Here is a 19,893-nt window from a genome sequence, read left to right on the forward strand (position 1 = left end):
ATCTTGACTTTTATGTAACACTGCCTCAAAGTATTAAAATGATTTAGTTGTAAACAGTGTGAATGTGATTAAAATGGACAAAACCGCTTTCTCCCTGACAATTCAAAGTCCTATGCTATACATTTCATTCTTTGGATTAAAGTGAAACAGTGATAATTTAAAATACAACAAACAAAAAGCTTCAAACTGCCCAATGCCTCTTTATCTCAGAAAGTGAGGTCTTACAAAGCCCTGCTGTGTTTTAATGAGAGGGAAACGGTAGCTCTGAATAAGGTCTACATTTACTGTTGTCTAGCAATAATCCCCTTAGCTCTCCTTGATGTCAATATTTGCGTTATGAAAGGAGGAAACCATTGTTTGCATAATCTAGAGCTATCATCAGAAGAAGAGCTAAGAGCAACCAAAGCGCATTCTACTGTATTTCTAAGGCAGCATGCAACAATTTCAACTACAGAGACCACAGCTATCAGAATAATGTTCAACAATGAAATGAGATCATCTCATGTTAGAAACACACTGCTTGGCAACTACCTTAACAAAAAGAAAAAAAGAAGTGAATGAAAGTTTTTTGTATCTTCGAAAGAAAAACAAAACCCAACAAAATGTTTATATATATATATATATATATATATATATATATATATATATATAGTGAAAGCAAATGAGAGAAACAACAAAAAAACAGTAAAGAACTCAAGAAGGGTTACAAAGAGTCCAGGTATACCAGCGCCGGGGTAGGAATATTTTCTTTGGGGCTGGTTACCACGTTGGCTTTGTTGTTTATCTGTAGGTATGCAGAAAATAGAAACAGAGACGCCTTAAACCCCTTGGTAGCCAATGTCTCTATATGCAGCATGTCTATATGGAGATATAGACATGAAAATAAAGAGCCACTGAAGATGAACATGAAAGACACAGTGATGCTTGATGGGAATGATAATCAATTCCAGTCTCTGATGGTCACACACAGGCTAGGACCGCATCTGTGATGGTGGAATGTAAAGCAGACTTGGCTGCTTTGGCTGTGCCACCTTAGCCAACAAAGAACTGCTTCAGTGGAGCTCAAATCAAGTTCCAGAGTATGAAATAAATATAAACATTTTCATACTCTTCAGGTTGGATTCTGTTTCCCAGCTTCCAATTGTTTGTTCACTGTTATGAATACATTCCTTTTTTTTTTTTTCATTTTTTTTCCCCATTTTATTCTTGTTCCTGAAGTCACACATAGACTGTCTCTCTCTGGGAAGCCATCGTCACTTTGCTTCATAGGTATTCAATTAAAAACTTAGATCTCTGATGAAATGCTGACTTTGTAATGTAATATTTTAAATAATAAGTCTGGGCTTCCTTTAAAAAACACATCTTCCATTATAAATGACCAAACTGAACTCTTTACTATATTGAACGTAAAAAAAATTATTTTTCACAATTGTGTGAGAGGGAAACACCGTGTCTTCCATCACAGTGTTACCGCTACTGTTGAAGCTTATATCTGGTAAGATCATTCCCTTGCTTTAACATAGTTGGGTTGACCTTAAAGAAAGACCATATCACAATGGAAGCCACACTGTGAAAGTAACTCAGAGAGTCAATAAGTATTACAATGGGTCCACAGAGAAAACTCTTTGTAGACAAGTGGCAACTTGACATTACAATTGAGCTTGGGTGCTAAAGAATCAAAACTAAAAAGTAGTAACATTCATTTAAACTCATGCATGGTAACTTACGTTATGGCTACCAAAAAGAAATATAAATTAACATTCATTCTCTTATACTCCATTATCTATGTATTTTTTTTACATATTATTATCTAAAGGAACACATCCCATAATTTTAGTATAAATGTTCTTAAGGGCCTCAAAGAGAAAATCATACTGCATGAAAGAAATGAATACCAAGTAAGTTCATTAGCAATTACACCCAGTTAATTGTTTGGACTTTCTGGAAGTTTTTTTCTTTTGAAAAAAGTAGTATCAGTATTATTCAAATAAGATACAACACTGTGCTCTGTGGCATGCAGGAAAAGAGAAAAAATTTTGTGCCCTTTAATGAAAAACTCTTTAAAGGTTAAATCATCAATCTCTACCTTGCAGATAGTCTAAAATTTTTCTTTAAATAAAAGCTCACAGAATTTAACATCAAATTTTTGCAACAGCCAGAAAGAGATAAGAAATAATGTAATTAAAGAAGGAATTAAGGAAGGAATTAAAGAAGGATCAAAAATTAGTATTTATATTAGTATGAAATACATGATAAAAGAGGAGGTATGCACGCACAAATCACTTCCTATCAGGAAAAGTGTGCGGCAAAACCCAGCTGACTTCTTATCAAATGAGCTGAGGCACTTACAATTGAAGTATCATATATATTTAATATGCTACATTCAGTCTGTATCAGTGGATGCAAAAATATAAGAGGAATATACTGATATACTTTTATTTCTATTTTGAAGTAAGAGACTTAATTGTTTTCTAGAATGGTTGTGAAGAACTGATTTCTTTCGGTGAAAATGTCACACATGCACACCTATGCACACATACCTCTCTGCACAAACATGTGCACACACACACACACACACAACACATGCCCGCCACACATAGGTACACAGCATACACACACCATCATGTCTTCCAACTGAAGGCCATTCTGCCTAGATGAGCCGTCCTTTATTATCAGGCACGGCAAACATCAGTTAAATGAATATGAGCCTCAACCACCACTTTTAGTGGTGTTTAAATGTGCAGTTACAAACTTTTTTAGTTAATGTAAAGAACAGCTTAATGGCCTTTTATTACTATGGGAAGTCTTTTGAAGGTATTTGTAATAGTAATTAGTTGAAAAATAATAGGAGAATTTCTAAGTAAAAGGTTAGGAGGACTTCCTTTTTATTAAAGAGTCAAATATTAAGTATTAGTTAAACTATAAGGTGTCTTTTGAACATACCAGAACTTTGGCACTTTTGTTTATGAAATGTAGTTATTTTATACTATGGAAGCTATCTTTCTTTAACAAAACTGAATCAAACCAGATATTTAAATGATTCACCGAATTATTTTATGAGGCATGGGTAAAATATTCCTATTTTTCAGGTGTTATGTTTATTCAGTCCTGAGGCTAATAAATGTTTCCTCTATAGGTGTTTAACGAGGATGGGTCCATTGTAAGCTCATTTTCACACTATTTATAAACTCCATGTAGATGTATTATGGTGTATCTGTATTAGGTTATCTGAGCTAAAAACTCCTATTTTAGTAATCATGATCATCGCTTAAAAATAATCCTACAATGTTTCTTCGCTTATCATTAAACAGACCATTATGTCATGTTCTCTTCAGTTTCAAGAGAAACCTGGACTCTGGTCTTACAAAAGATCCTTGATGGCATATAAATAAAGGTATGAACTTTTCATATATTTAACAAATTCAACTTCAAAGGTAAACAGTATGATGTGTATGTGGGTACTGTGTTTTGATAGTTACTTGACACTGACCTGTAATGGTCCTACACTTTCTCTATTTATACTAACGTAGGTAAATAAGAGTGTTTTTATTCCTTCCTAAGTGTGAATTGGCACAGAAGGAGAAATCTGGCAGATAGAGATCCTCACCATCATCTGAACACTCGAACTGGACTTCCTTTTCTGAATTGACCAGTCAAAGAGAAAGGGAAAGAAAAAAATATGACCGGTTGAATTTTTAAAGTGTCAAAGCATGGAGCACAGAGTTCTGGAAACATTTCTTTCTATATAAGGATGGTAGTGAAAATAAGTATCTCAATAGGAACTGTGAGCTCTGCATCTCTGAAAGGTATAGAAAAACATAGAACATTTGGAAAATTTTAAGTATCACATTTCCACCAATACAACATTGGAAAAAAGGGCAATATCAACTGTCACTACTGAAATTTAAACTGAATAAACTAAGCAAAGGGAAGAGAAAATTACAGATTGAGGAAAGCAATTGGTAAAAGGCATATGCCATCATAATGGGAAACACAAGTGCATGGTCACCATAGCTCTGGAAATCCCCAAATCACACATAGACAGGAGATGAAGAAATGATTGTGCATGAGCGTAAGAAGTGACAAATGATTTTCTTTGTTATATTTTCAAAATGAACTGACCACCTGACTTTGGGTCAAGTTCAAATGCTAGAATATTAACTAATTCCCAAGAATGTTGAAGTGTTCATGAAGAATGTATGCATCTGCCCTTGGAAGAGAAAGAAAAGGATTAAAGAAATAAAATATTTAGGTAATACTCTGGAAAGATAACAAACATAATACAAATATAAGGTTACATTCAATCAAAGGCAAATTCCCACAAAGCAAAATAGAATCAATAGAAAATACATTGTATTACTTTGTTTAGAAATCCAAGAAACTAAAAGTATCCTTTTGTTATCTTTCTGGAAAATATTTCTATACGTTTTTAGAATATTCACCTTGAGTATATGTCTGAATACCCTATTACAGAAGCATAGGAAAAATTAAGACCTTTATAAGAACTGCCCAAGCAGAGATATTTAATCATTTGACATTCTATTTCCCAGACCCTATCACTTGATTTTTTTTTCAGTCTATACATTTCAGCAGGCCTCCAGAATATAGCATAACTAGAGGCACCTGGGTGGTTCAGTCAGTTAAGTGTCTGACTTGGGCTCAGGTCATGATCTCACCCTTTGTGAATTTGAGCCCTGCCTGGGGCTCTGTGGTGACAGCTCAGAGCCTGGAGCCTATTTCAGATTCTGTGTCTCCCTCTCTCTCTGCCCATCCCCCATTTGTGCTCTGTCTCTGTCTCTCAAAAAATAAAAAATAATAAATAATAAATAAATCATTTAAAAATTAATAAAAAAAGATATAGCATAATGAGTCAGAAAAACATTTGGTTTTCATTGATTTTTCAGGTAACTGTGATAGTTTGGGACTGCAGTAAAGCACAGAGTATTTAGACATTCAGTTTCTATAACAACTCCATAAAAAAGTATTGTCAGATTATTTAATATTTAATAAAATAGAAATAATACACCTTTTCTTGGCATAAATATTAGTCATCTTTATGTATGAAATTATTTTATACTTCAACCTGCATCTTTTACAGAAACTATAAAAAATACAAGCTGTGAAAACTTAAAAAAATTATTTAACATTTAAAAATTATCCAGCATCTGAAAGTCAGAACTGATTTTGGGAGTGCTTGTTTAACTTACCTTTACTCCATCTGGTTTCTTCAACAAACTCTTGGCTGCTGCAAAATGAGAGTAAAATCATTTCAGCGAGTTATCCATTGAAACCCATGCCAGGTAACAAATCCGGTTATTGTTTCTCTCTATCACCTTTACTGCGTTATGGCCAACATATGCCAAATTATCAAGATCACACTGATGAGCGCGAGCTTACAGGACACTGAAACACAGTATCACTTTTCTTGGTTTTGCCACATCAAATTTAGAACTAATTCTTATTTAGTTCATTGCATATAATTGAACACCGTGTCAGTTATGTTATTATTGGACTTTATGTCACTGTTGGTTGTGAAAAGGATACTGGAACTTTAACTGGACTATGCTTTTGTAATCCAGAAAGTTGATTTCAGTCTTCAGACATCAGCTTACAGACTGTTTTACATGTTCATCCACACTACAAGTATGGTGACCATCTCAGTTCTGCCACTTAAGACCCCCTTCCTAAAGGTTTGAAAATTTGCTCTGGTGAAATAACATCCTTTTTAAAATATACATGTATTTGAAGTCAGAACTTCCATTTTTACAAAAAAATATTAATAACAATTTAAAATGAAGTGGTATATTATTGACCTAGAGCAAAATTTTTAAATTTTAGCATATGACCTTAAAAAAAGGCATTATGTACTCTTTTATACTTCAAAATCAGAATAGAAAGCTTTGATAAACAAAAGCCTTTTACTTCAAAAAATTAAAAATCAGAAAATTTGAGGTGAGATTTAAAACAAAACAAAATCTTCAACTAAATCAGAGAACTGAAGCATATAGTCTCAGATAAAACTTCATCTTCCCGGAGGGGAGCTTTTAGCATTTCTCCTGTTACTGAACTTCTTGGGTATATTAGAAGATGAAGTCATCCCTTAAAAAAATATACTTAGGAATGGGTATATTCATACACAGTGAGCAGATTATATAATTGTCAATGACAAGTAGTACACCAAGTGTAGAACATTTATGATTATGCAGAACAAGGTACATACTTGTGTTTCCATTTAATGTTAATTGTGTGTATATGTGTATGTATATATGTGTATGTGAGTGTGTGTGTGTGTATATATATGTAGTTATTTAAGTATATCAGAATAGACTTTGGCATCTGAAATGGAAATACCTAGCTATAATAAAACTGCATGAACATGTAACTTCCTGACATCCACTTGACTTGGGATATTATTTTGATATCACTTTGGTATAATTTTAAATTTGTTTAAGATAGAAAACTGTTAATTTTATTTAGTCTTTAGCAACAAAGCTATTAATTTATTATTAATTGAGATTGTAAGAATTGTTGCCTTAGCTGTAGTACTATTTGCCTGGAGTTAAAAAGCAATATTAAGTAAATCCTGTGGCAGTTAATAGGTTAGAAAGCAAACTCAGAATAGTTGAAATTGCAATAGCAAGCAAAGAGAAGACAATGATTCAGGGTAAGCAGGGATTTGGCCTGAGAGATGCAGAAATGTCCCTTTTGGTTACTATTCACCTTACCTCACAAGAAATACATTCCACATAAAGGGAGAAAAGAAAAAAATAAAAACAACTTTATAACCATATACTTATGGACAAATTACTTTAAAGAGCATGTTTGCTAATGAAACAGAATGAATAAAATATTCAAAACTAAAATGCAGTATATCAAGTACAAGATGTAACTGGATCCATTGTTATTCAGTTGGTTTTGAAGTGATGGATAAAAAAAAGGTTGCCTTTCATGCTGAGACATCAGAAACAATATAAAATTCACATATTAGTCATGAGTTTTTAGTTTACACAATGATGAAAAGGAAAATGTGATGTAAACAAAAAGCGTCTATACATGAGTGTATACATTTAAAAAGGCCCAATTTACGGCTAAGAGTGTATTTAAGACTTTAACAAAATACACAATCTTAATACTGGACACTTTTTTCAAGTTAATTTGTCTTTAACAATATATATTAATAATCCTACCTCTTAGTGATTCACTAATGTTTGGGCCACAGTGAAATATTTATTTGAATATAGTATACATTAGTTAATATTTAATGAGATGATACTGAACTCACCCATAGAAATGTCAACTATGTTAATCAACTGTTCATAAAACAAGTAACTTGACAAAGGCAGTGACAAGGTTTTATCACACCAAACTGGACAAAATACATGCATTTGACTAACACAGACCCTCAATCTGTAGCATTACTCATTGTATTCTTATCATTGATGTCGTTTAAGAGGTCAATGGAAGCCTTTGGAAAGCCTCCTACGGTTTCATATAATACATAACTAAATATAACGGGGGACAAAAGGTGACCATTTAATATAGTTGTAAACTAACTAGAAATTGGTTGAGAAGGTTGTAGAACCCTTGATAACGGTATGGATCATCACCTGATAGCACTGTAATTCCCAGGAGTTAAGTATGTCCTGGGATAAATAATGGAAGAATAGCTAGATCATTTGATGACACATATCACCCTTATGTAAACAGTAAACAAAGCGAAGTGGTGGTATTTTTGGCATAATTGGTTGATAATCCTTCTAAGTCTCAACAGCCACTTTAACAATGTAACTTTCTTGCACTTCAGTTACTCTCCATACATAAGACTGATTAAAATTTACCAAAATTTGATTTTTGGAAACCTGGTCCTTTGAGATAACCTACTGAATAAGGAGGTTCCAAGATTCAAATACTTTCTGGACATAATATATACTTTATGTCCATTTTAGAGAGTCACCCCTATAACAAAGAAATGGCTTAGCTTCTTTCAGCCAGCCCATTATTTAAAAAAAAAAATTTATCATGGAATCATTTTGAGGAACATTTATTATCCTATATTACTCTAAGGTAGGGTTCTCTGTAAATTCTGGAGTTTAGATACCTTTGAAATATGCAACCATTCTTACAGTGTGCCAAGATACAACTGTACTTTTGAAAGAACTTGGGACTAAAAGAACTGGGTTCCTCAACAATGCTCTTCTTTTAAGAATCTCACTTATTGGGATTTCCTATGAGAATGAGACAAACACAAAAACCGTATTTATAGTTAGCAGTTGATGAAATATCAAAGAACTAATTCTAAGTTTGAAATACTGAGCTTCAAGAGGAGGAAGTACATATTTCCACAACTTGTGTGCACCCCAGCACAGATGGCAGATGGGTTTTGAGTCCTGTATAGCACTGACCAGGGGCTGCTTGAGTGCTCTTGTGAAGGGCGCAGTCATGTGCCTAATGTCTCTGTGGAGACAGCACCCAGGCAGATTCCTGATGATAGACACTCTGTAGAAGGAATCCATGCCACATATTTGTTATCCCTAAACAACAGTGTTTTTATAATTACTAAGTTTTTCTTCAATTCCAAACTGACTACTGAAGAGGAGAGCAGTGGATAAGGAGAATTCTTAACACATGTACCTGAAAAATTCCTCGTAGCCAGCATAGTTGTCAAGATGGCACCCTGTCAGAAAAATAAGAATTCGAAATTAATGTTGCCTCTGCAAATCTTGAACCTAACAAACAGTCTTTGATAACAAATCTTCTCCTAACGTTACTTTTAGTTAGGGGATTTTTATCTGTTTTTGTTTTGGTTTCCTGAGAGCAGCAGGACTATGTCTCACATTCAGCTGGGGCCACCCTCAGGTGTGTGGCCAGGTTCCAATGATCAAACTGCACAGTTGCTTTCCTCTGAAGGGAAGAACCACAGCACACACTGCCACAGAGATCCCAGCTCTTCGTTGTAGGTTTCATTCCAGCATCTATTACATTTTCTCAAGACCCAGAAGAGGAGGAATAAGAGTTCTGAGGTCCGCACATTCAAAAGCCTTTGCTGTAAGTTATTTTCTTCTCAATTTCATTTCTCACTCTGCTAAGTCCACCTCCTCACACAAATGTGTAATTCCTTACCTTTAGTTTTCTTCTAGCATTAAATTTCTTCAGGCAGTCTACCGTCTCCTGTCTGTGCATCATGGAAGCAACAGTAGAACGTTGCTGGAAGAGGAAGAAAAGAAACTTAACTTAGGGTAATTAAATCATACTAAGCATTATAGTATCCTCAACTTCATCCAATCTGCATTAATGGTGCCTAAACCCATACAATGAACTTGTGAGTATTCACTTGCAAAAGTTCCCTCCTAATGGATGATTAGCTTTGCCAAGACTATTTATGACTAAGATGCAACATTTATCTATAGAAAGCATAGATATGAATATCAATAATTCCCGAAATTACCTTTATTTCAATGTCTTTAATCATATTTCTATTGGACTGCCTTTCATTTACTAAGTACCATATTTACTGCCCTAACATTTGACAACCTTAGAAATGTAGTGAAATCTCTACATCCCCTCCAAATTTCACAGTTTTTTTTTATCACATCTGAAGTATAATCTGTCTACTATGGCCATTCTTTCTTGCTAGTTTAACTTAACTACAAGCTTCCAAATCTTGATGTTGTTGTTGTTGCTGTTGTTGCTGTTTTTCCTAAAGCTGCCTAATGGTAAATAATTGAACTTTGTCTAATCTCTACTGGAATACAGTTAATTTTGGTGTCATTTTCTTATCCTCTGTTCATGAGTATTATCAATAACTGGTAGGAGAAATACTTATTCCTTGTGTTACTGTAGGCAATATTTATCGATCTATGTAAATCAGATTTTGTTACCAAAACAGCATTTACTACCATTATAAATTTATTTTATTAAATAACTCAAGTCAAAAATTCATTCATTTTTACTTTCATCTTTTTCTATAAAAATTATTTTAAATCCATGAAAAAAATTTTAAAGAATGATTCATTTTTAATCTTAGTTCCTAAGGTCTTTGGAGAATTGTCACTTACACAGATCCATGGGTGTTTCAGTGCCTCTGAGGCTGTGATACGCTTGGCAGGGTTGATAGTAAGCATTTTATTGATTAGGTCTTTGGCTTCAGGAGTCACTGTGTCCCACTCTGGTGATGGAAACTTCAAAAATACAAATTTATAAATAGTTTCAAAAATAGATACATTCAATTAAACAGGGAAGAGCCAAGTAAACTAATCATTTCTTTAAGTAGTGGGTTTCATCAAAAAACTTACTCTTTGTATAAGTTAAATTGTATCTACATGTAGATAAATCTGAATATATTTACATATATAAAAGATAAGTAGCTAATAAGTGATAAGTATATACACTAAACTGCATATTATACCTAGTAAATGTATTTTAATGTTTCGAAAAATAAATTTAAAGATCTTCTAGTCCTTTCAAAGGATCTTTATTTTGGTTTGAAAATAAGATTTTACACAGTCTTTCTCATAATTATTTGTAAACATCAATAAAGCTGGCAGGTTGTCAAATGTGTTGATGTCATCATGCTATTACACCAAGATTCAAAATGAAGTATTATAAGAAAAAATGAGGTATTACATACTTTCACACCTCATGATCAGTAAGAGTAGAAATAATAAAAGAGCTTCCGTTGCTGGTGCCAAAACTGACCTACTAATTGTGGCTATTTGGAATATAGTAGTGAGAAGAAATCTCAGACTACAAGTGCCTCAGCAGGATTTCATTTTAGCACTTCAGAAAGGTTAATCTACTTAATGACAAATTTCATCAAAGTTCTTAAAAGTAACCAACATTCAAAACTTCTATGAGTAATCCATTTGTGTATTAATAACTATATAATAGCTATCCTAAGTGTATTTAAATCTTTTGTTGATAATTATGTAGCCTCATTTTCACATAATTTATTAGTAGAGATACTATTGTTCATAGGCTAAGAAAAATTTGCATCGGTTTCGAAACAACAGACAGAATATCAGGTTCTTATTCCACTTCACGGATTTTTATAGACAATCTTGGAACAAAAGTCACTGTCACTATGTCATGGACTTTAGTTCACTTTTAGTAGTTGTAAGATGGGTACTTTGTGAACCATTGGTAAAATGAAATATGAAAAAAATGATACTGACTCTTTAATACTTGAAATGTTACCAATTTAGCAACTGTCATTTTAATTCCATAAGTTATTTTGGGCAGCTATGAAAACTTGCCAATGAAGAAATATTCAAGCTGTTCCTCCTTGAGGTACAGATATTCGGATAGCAAATTAGGAGCTGGTTCAGCCTGAATAAAGGTGGACCTTTATCTCATTTTTAAAAAAGTTTCCACAAAGTCATTCCTCCATATTCATTAAGCAGTGCATCTGCAGAACTATGTCTTGCCAAGGGGGTGCCTAGTTGTAGTCTGCAAAGATGATGAATGTGCTAGCTGTGGCCATGTAAATCTTAATTTGGCCCAAATATTAGTCTGACTAGATAGAATGGGATGCTTCAAAATTAAAAGAATATGCATTTTAAATTCTTGCTATACCCACATCCATCTATATAGAACATTTTAACAGAAAGGCACTGCTGAATTCATGAGACCTGATTTAATATAACAGAGATTTTTTATTTTATCTTCTCTCACTTCCACACTGAGCTTTTAACTTCTGCACAGAAGGTGGACCCAAAAATTCCTACGACTTAGTTGCTCCACTTAATAATATATCAAAAGCATCTCTAAACCTTGAACTCTAATTTCCAGAGGGATGTGTGAGAAGCTACCAAAGGTGGTAGTAAATCATATTTATATACATATTTGTCAAAGGAGAGAAAATTATTATCAGTGAACCCAAAGTTAAGCCATAAAGAGAAAATAGATAAGGCTTTACTTTTGAGATTTAGAACCTAATTCATACTCATACTTTCAAATATTCTAATTATAAATGAAACATGTTGGAACTGTGATTTTCAAGTATATTAAATTGTGAAACACATTCTTCAAATGAAAGTTTCCACAGAAGCCCATGAGGTAAATAAGACTAAAAAAAAATCAAGCTGACACAATGGAACGATGTTCTATTTGATACATAGATCACTGCAAAATATTGTTGATACATGATTTAAAATTATGTGATAAACATTTGGGAATATAATTCAACTAAACAAGCATTAATCATTTCTAAAGCAAAAATCTTTTAATTTTTATATGTTTTAAAATGTACTAAGATCCAAAAATTTTGAGAAGCGAAGTCCTTCCTTAGAGACTTCCAACTATTTTCCTTTCAATCTTAGGAGATAGTGAACTAAAAGGAAATACAAACTAAACACATATGCTGCTTTTCTTACTCTTTATCTCCCTCTCCCTAGGATTGAGAAAAATAATTAGAGAAATTGTTGAAAATTATAGTTTAAAGTGTAATGAAAAAATTTTGTTCTTGGTTAATAAAAAAAACAAATGCTCATCTACACTATATGAACATTTATTACATACATCATAAGCTCCAGCCTTGATCTGCTGATAGAGTCTGTGTTGGTCTTCATCCCAGAAGGGTGGATATCCCACCAGAAGGATATAGAGAATGACACCTAGACAGAATGAGCATATTAACATAATGTTAAGTCATTCAGGCAACAATAAATTAAATGTGGCAGATCCACAATGATACTTAAGCCACATCCATTCAAAGAGAGGAAATTGGGTATTTGGAAAGCTTCAGAAAGACATGCTCTGATCTACTCTGAAACATTCTGTGGAGGGCGAATGCTCTCTTCTTATGCTCATGAACTCTGATAGTATATGGCAGTCCAAAAATTTCTCTGTGCACTTTAAAAGAATGTGTATTGTTGTTTTTAGATGGGATGTTACATCTGTATCTGTTATGCGCAACTGGTCTAATGGGTCTTTCAAAGACACTGTTTCCTTATTAACTTTAGAACCAAAGAATTCTAAACAGGCACAACAGATCAATACCTAAAGATGAAACTTACCTGTCATCGGGGTGATATATTGTTTGATATCCGTGATGAAGACTTGTTTTGTGGCCTAACATATGATCTTTCCTAGAAAAGGTTCCATGTCAAGAAGAATGTGTATTCTGTTGCCTTTGGGTGGAATATTCTGTACACATCTGTTAAGTCCAGGTAGTCTAACATGTGGTTTAAGGCCAATATTTCTTTATTGATTTTCTGTCTGGATGATCTATCCATTGACGTAAGTGGGGTATCAAAATCCCCTACTATTACTGTATTGCTGTCTATTTCTCCCTTTAGGTCTGTTGATATTTGTTTTATATATTTAGGTGCTCCTATACTTATGTAATGTTGGGTGTATAAATATTTACAAATGTTATATCCTCTTGTTGGATTGACCCCTTCATCACTATGTAATGCTCATCTTTGTCTCATTACAGCCTTCATTTTAAAGCCTACTTTGTCTGATATAAGTATAGTTACTCTAACTTTCGTTTGGTTTCCATTTGCATGAAATAGTTTTTCCATCCCTTCACTTTCAGACTGTATGTCATTACATCTGAAGGGTAGGCAGTATAAATTTGTTTTTGTTTTTTTAATGCATTCAGCCACTCTATGTATTTTGATTGGAGAATTTAGTCCATTTACATTTAAGGTAACTATTGATAGGTATGTACTTTTGGCATTTTGTTCATTGTTTTCTGGCTGTTTTTGTAGTTCTTCTGTGCTCCTTTTTTCTTCTCTGCTCTCTTCTTTTGTGGTTTGATGACTTTCTTTAGAGCTATGTTATATTTATTTCTCTTTTTCTCTTTTGTATTTACTACAGGTTTTTGCTTTGTGGTTATCATGAGGCTTAACAAGTTCTAATTGTGACAGTGTACTTTAACTTAATAACTTAAGTTTGATCTTATTCTAAGGCTTATAGTTTTACTCTGCCCTATCCTACATTTTGTTTTTGATGTCATAGTTTACTTGTGTATCCCTTCACTAATTATTATAATCATTGTTTTTTACTACTTTTGTCTTTTAACCTGTATACCAGCTTTATATGTGATTAATCTACTATCTTTATTATGTATTTACCTTTCCAATGAGACTCATTCTTTTATATGTTTTCTCATTACCAATAAGCAACCTTTCTTTTCAGCTTTTAAAGATTCCTTTTAACATTTCTTGTAAGGCTGGTTTAGTTTGATGAACTCCTTTAGTTTTTGTCCAGAAAGCTCATTATCTCTCCTTCAATTTTGAATAACTTTACTGGGTAGAACATTCTTGATTCAAAGTTTTTGTTGTTGTTGTTGTTGTTGCTGTTTCTTTTGGCAGCTTAAATATATCATGCAGCTTTCTCTGGCCTGCACAGTTTCTGCTGAAAAACATACTGATAGGCTTATGAAGCTTCCCTAGTACACAACTAGTTGTTTTTCTCTTACTGCTTTTAATATTCTCTCATCTTTAACTTTTGACATCTTAATTATAATGTGTCTTGGTGTGAGTTTCTTTGGTTTCATCTTATTTGGAAATCTGAGCTTTCTGGAACTGGATGTCTGTTTCCTACCCCACATTAAGGAAGTTTTCAGCCATTATTTCTTCAAACACGTTTCTGCCTCTTTCCTCCTTGTAGAACCTCTGTAATGTGAATGTTGGTCTGCCTGATGTTGTCTCATAAGTGCCTTAAGTTATTTTCACTTTTGCTTTTTTTTTTCCCTCTGTTGTGACTGGGTGAGTTCCACCAGCTTGGTTTCATAACTCATCCTTTCTACTACTTCATGTAATCTATTGTTAGTCACATTCTCTGTGACTTATATTTAGTACTTTCTTTTATTTTCCATCTCTTTGTTGAAGTTCTCATTGTGCTTATCCATTTTTTTCCCAAGTTCAATGAGCATCTTTATGAGCATTACTTTAAGCTCTTTATCAGGTAAATTACTTATCTGTGTTCTATTAAGATTTCTTCTAAAGTTTTATCTTATTCTTCCATTTGGAACATATTCCTCTGTTTTTTCATTTTATTTGACTCTGTATTGGTCTACAGAGTGGATAAAATAACCACTTTTCCCAATCTTTTAAAAAAAATTTTTTTTAATGTTTATTCAGTTTTGAGAGAAAGAGAGAGAGCATGAGCAAAGGAGGGGCAAAGAGAGACAGAGACACAGAATCTGAAGCAGGCTCCAGGCTCTGAGCTGTCAGCACAGAGCCTGATGCGGGGCTTGAACTCTTGAAGCATGAGATCATGACCTGAGCCAAAGTCGGCCATTTAACCGACTGAGCCACCCAGGTGCCCCCCACCTTTCCCAACATTTAAGTAGTGGTTTTGTGTAGAAGATGAAACTTGTCTTTCAACTCTACCCCAACTCTTTGTCATCTCTCAAACCTTTGCTCTTCTCCAAAAAGCCTACTATATTTTTATTAGCTCTTAGTAGGTGAGGATGTGCCAAGACCCACCAGTGACTGAAAGGGAAAGATCTCAGCACCTGGGTTCAGACTGTTTGGAATCCCGACCCTCAGATAGCAGGTTTTTAAAAATTATGCAAATATATACAGTCCTGTGGGACTACAAGCATAAGCCCTACTGACCAAGTAATTTGATGTGGTCCCATGGGTGACAGTCACAAAAATCAGAGCTTCAGATGAATGCATAATATCTTTCCTGGGAGATACTAGCAAGCTGAAACAAGGCAAAGGGAGAGTGCCAAGATGGTATCCACAACCTACATTTCTTGAGAGCAACTCTGTAGTCCACTAGATGTATATCAATTCTGAAACTTACTCCTCAGGCCAAAGTTCTAGGAAAAGCCAAGATGTCTTCTTCACAGAAAGATTAGAAGGATGTGTGTCTAAATCTGCTGTTTGTGCAGTGCCCTGGTGTGGCATCTTGCCAATAACTTTCTCTACAATTTCCAACTGTGGGACCTCAGAATGCAAGTCCCCATAACCAGCCAGGCAATCAAGGGGGCATGCCCTGGGAGGCAGCTGCAAAAAACAGGGCAGTAAATGTAAAAACCAGGACACCAGCTGTATGCAAAGCTTTCCTCCAGCAGACACTGGGGCTCTGGAGTGTGGCAGAGGGTGAGCATGAAGATAGTGGTACTCTCTGAGGTCTCTGAAAAGGATTATAGTCATTCCTTAGATGTGTGTTTAATTAGAAACCTGCTCCTCAGGCTGCAGCTATGATGGTTAGTTTATAGGTGCCCTTCACAGAAAGACGAAGCTCCTAGGTCTATTACCTCTTGCTATGCTATGTGGGTAGTGGCCATTTAAGAACTATCTCTCTATCGGTTACAGTCCTAGAGGACCCACAAGCATAAGCTCCACTGACCGAAAGAGCCAGGCAATGTGGAGGTGTCACCTGACAGCAGCTGCAAAAATCAAGGTTCCAGACAGAGGTATGAGCTCCTCCCTGGGTGATGCTGATTATTACAGTCTCACAAGAGAAGGAACACAAGGCCCCATGGCCTCCAGAGCCAGCCAGTCAGGAGGCATCCCCTGGGCAGCTGCCACAAGATCAGGGCATCAGATACATGAAAAAGCTTCTTTCCTGGTGCTCTGGAGCAGCAAAGGGAAAGCATGGCCAAAGGAGAGCATGGACACAGTACTGCCAGCCTCCACCCCAGAGAATACTCCAGCAGGCTCCTAGATATGTGTTTTTAATTAGATGCCTGCCCCACTGGCTGACATTTTAATATAAGCAGGTCAACCTCCTTCACTTGATGTCTAGGTGCAATCAGGCTGCCTCTGAGCTGGGCCCTGGGGCAGGTATGTCCAAGCATCCAGGCCCCTTAAGAGCTGTCTTACAGATCATGATAGTTTTGTGCATCTGGTACATGAGTCCGCTTTCAAAATTAGACATTCTTGGTGCTCATCTCTCAGGTGCAGGTCCTTAAAGTTGAGGTCTTGGATATGAGGTTCGAACCATTTACTCCTCAAGGAGAAGCCCAGGTTTTGAGTTTTCTCTTCATTGTGGATCACCAAGCTATGGGCAGGGTTTACAGTGAGATTGTGTCCCAGTCTCTCCTACCCACTTCAGTGTGGTTTTCTACTCTTTTGCCAGTGTCTAGTCAACACTGACAGCCTTTGCCCTTTTTTTTTTAAAATTTTTTCATATGAAGCTGGAGAGTCTGTGTATCTATGGGAGGAGGTGAGTTCAGGATCTTCTAAACTTGCCATCTTGAACCAATCCCCTCCTACTTTGGAAAAGTTTATTGGCCTACCTAAAGTCTTTAGTTTCTGTCACTGCTCTGACCTCTACTGATTATTTTTCCCTTGCTGCTTTCCCTTAAAGCATGGAAACCAAGGAAAGAGGGTCAGACAGATAAAACTTTGCCTGGCATGGCCTAGGATTCCTTTTATCTCTTACCAGTGTTGGTTTCTTGGGTTTCTTTAACTTTCCTTGTTAGGAAAATATAGCCCTTGTCCATCAGATTTGTCATCTTTATACAATAGACACTGTGGGAGCTAAAATGGCTTTTAGACAATAGTTTAATCATCCTAGACTGTCACAGCCTGCTTCTGGAAGTTCAAGTTCAAAAGCAGATTCTTAAATTCATGTGAATCACTACCAGAGTGGAACAATTTAAACAACATTTTATTTAAACATTATTAAATAAAAACCTAACAAAACTTTAAAATCAAGGCTGAAAATAATTTTACTATAGTAGATTTAAAAAGAAAAAAAAAGGCCATGAAAAGAAAAATCACAGTATATCGTGAAAAAATCTTAGCCTATTGATACTTCATCTTTGTAACATAAAAAGGTATATTTTCCATTTCTCTCCACATTATAAACAATGTAAATTTATTTAAATTTACTTTTATATTATTTTTCTATCTAACACATGCATCTAATAATGAGGATCGTGATGAGTGTCTGTGTTTGTGTTCCCAGGACAGAGATAGAAGAAGGGCTGTACCTAAGTAGTTTTATCTCTTAGTTATGGTTTGGGGGTAAATATGAAAATTAGTTTTAAATTATTTTTCATGTTTACTTATTTTTGAGAGAGAGAGAGAGAGAGAGAAAGGAAGCACACATGAGAGCTAGCAAGGGAGGGGCAAAAAGAGAGGGCAACAGAGGATCCAAAGAGAGCTTTGCAATGACAGCAGTGAGCCTGATGTGGGCTTGAACTCATGAACCTTGAGATCATGGCCTGAGATGAAGCTGGACCCTGAACTGACTGAGCCACGCAGGTGCCCCAAAGAAAATTAGCTCTGTAATGGCAATAGTCGATATTAATTTTTTAATTTGACATTTTTCTAATAAACATTTGAAGTAGGCTGTTACGAAATTATAAAACAGAGACAACTGAGACATTTAGCACTCTGAACCTAGGATAGGTTGCAAGGCTGGCCTGCTTCAGAGGCTTTGTCCTGCAGTCCTGCTGGCTGGCACTGATGTGGTATGTCTCTACAAAGGGGAAGGTTCATAGATACCTCGTTCCCCAAGAAATGGCAACCACTACATAGATAAATGCCCACAATTTAATTGCTTGATTGAGGAGTTTCTACCAAAAAATTTACTTTTACTAAAACAATAACACAAATATAAAAGATTTAAAAACATTCAGGCCAGAAGACTTAAAGAAAAAAAATACATGAGCACTATTTACACTGATGTTTACTTCTCAATGCCTATTTAAATAAATACTCGTTTGTAAGCTTATTTTGATTTGTTCATTAGATTGGAGTCTGAGGCCTTCCTGAATTACATGCTTTTTTGGAGTTCTATTTTCTGTAAGTATAGAATAACTATGAGAGTCATGGTATAATAATACATTTTCTTGTAGGTAACATTTTTTGAGTAGCTACATCTGCTTTAGTGCATTACCTTATTTACTCCCTGTACAATGCTGAGGTAAATAAATGTTATTGTCTCCATTTTACAGATGAGGAAATGGTTTGAGAGCTTATATGAAATAACTGTTTCAGCCACAAGCAGGCTAGAGCTACTTTTTCTTCATCTATGAAGACAAATGCATTTTAAATTTTAAATTGTTTGTGTTGTGTAATTGAAAGGCCTTGACCACTAGTAAGGTTTCACTTTGGTACTGTCTTAAATGTTCCCTGCAGCCACTTTTTCCTTTAGCTATGAACTTTATTAAAGTTTTTATTGTCTAACTGAGAGTCTTTGCCCCATTCCAATTTACTTTTTTCTTGTAAGCTTAATTTATAACCCTAATATTTTACCTTCCTCTCCTAGGTCAGAGAAAAAAAAAAATGAAAAAAAAATAGAGTTTCTTTTCTTGCCCTAAAACTAAGTCAGTAAAATCTTTAAAAGCTGGTCAAAATCTTCTTTTTTTTTTTTTTTTTTTTTTTTTTTTTTTTTTGCAAGAGCACTTCAGGGATGAGGATATAACCTCCAAAATTTGAATGTTTCTCAGGATGTTACTGGCCTTTAATGATTTCTACCTAGATATTTCATTAGGGGTTACAAAAAAAGATATTTTGATTCTATTACACCTTCTTTAGTCTAAGAACAACTTATTTCATCAATTATTTGGTGACCTGTATGACCAGGTTCATACAGGAAAGGTAAAGTAGCAGACTTTTGTTTCTTCCTTTATGGATTGGTTTTTGAAATAATTCGAAATAATTCGAAATAATTTTGAAATACATTGGTTTCCCATTAATTAATCCCCTAATCCAAGGTTAGGATTGCTATTGTAGTTTGATTATAGTCATGAATGCATGGATTTAAACTTGATGTGTTTCAATCTATTACTGTTATTTTTCTCATTTAACTTTTAATTGTCCTATCTTTAACTAGAAGTCATCTCTTCAAGTTGGCTCCTGAGTCCTGTTCATATCTAGGTAGAGATCATCAGAAGCTACTAACATCATGAGACACATCCAACCTTTGGAGGTCATATCATCCCTGATATGTTCTTGCAAAAAAAAAAAAAAAAAA

The 19,893-nt window shown here is 34.7% G+C and overlaps 1 protein-coding gene across 20 annotated transcripts in view; it reads right to left on the minus strand.

Annotated features, from left to right (window-relative positions):
- Nucleotides 1-19,893, minus strand: part of CAMK2D (calcium/calmodulin dependent protein kinase II delta) — a 313,697-nt gene that overhangs the window by 42,429 nt on the left and 251,375 nt on the right. For 4 of the 20 annotated variants that reach the window (XM_060654326.3, XM_060654334.3, XM_060654325.3 and 1 more), the window contains exons 9-13: nt 12,517-12,611; nt 10,056-10,178; nt 9,121-9,204; nt 8,632-8,674; nt 5,208-5,245 (exon numbers count right to left, since the gene is read on the minus strand). In XM_060654326.3, the coding sequence (XP_060510309.1) occupies nt 5,208-5,245; nt 8,632-8,674; nt 9,121-9,204; nt 10,056-10,178; nt 12,517-12,611 (383 nt within the window). Of the gene's footprint in view, nt 1-724; nt 785-3,607; nt 3,641-5,207; nt 5,246-8,631; nt 8,675-9,120; nt 9,205-10,055; nt 10,179-12,516; nt 12,612-19,893 lie in introns of all 20 variants that reach the window. The other 16 variants (XM_060654328.3, XM_060654336.3, XM_060654327.3 and 13 more) reach the window with 7 other exon arrangements.

The sequence above is a fragment of the Panthera onca genome, chromosome B1, assembly GCF_046562875.1.
Source record: "Panthera onca isolate mPanOnc1 chromosome B1, mPanOnc1 haplotype 2, whole genome shotgun sequence".
NCBI classification, from domain to species: Eukaryota; Metazoa; Chordata; class Mammalia; order Carnivora; family Felidae; genus Panthera; species Panthera onca.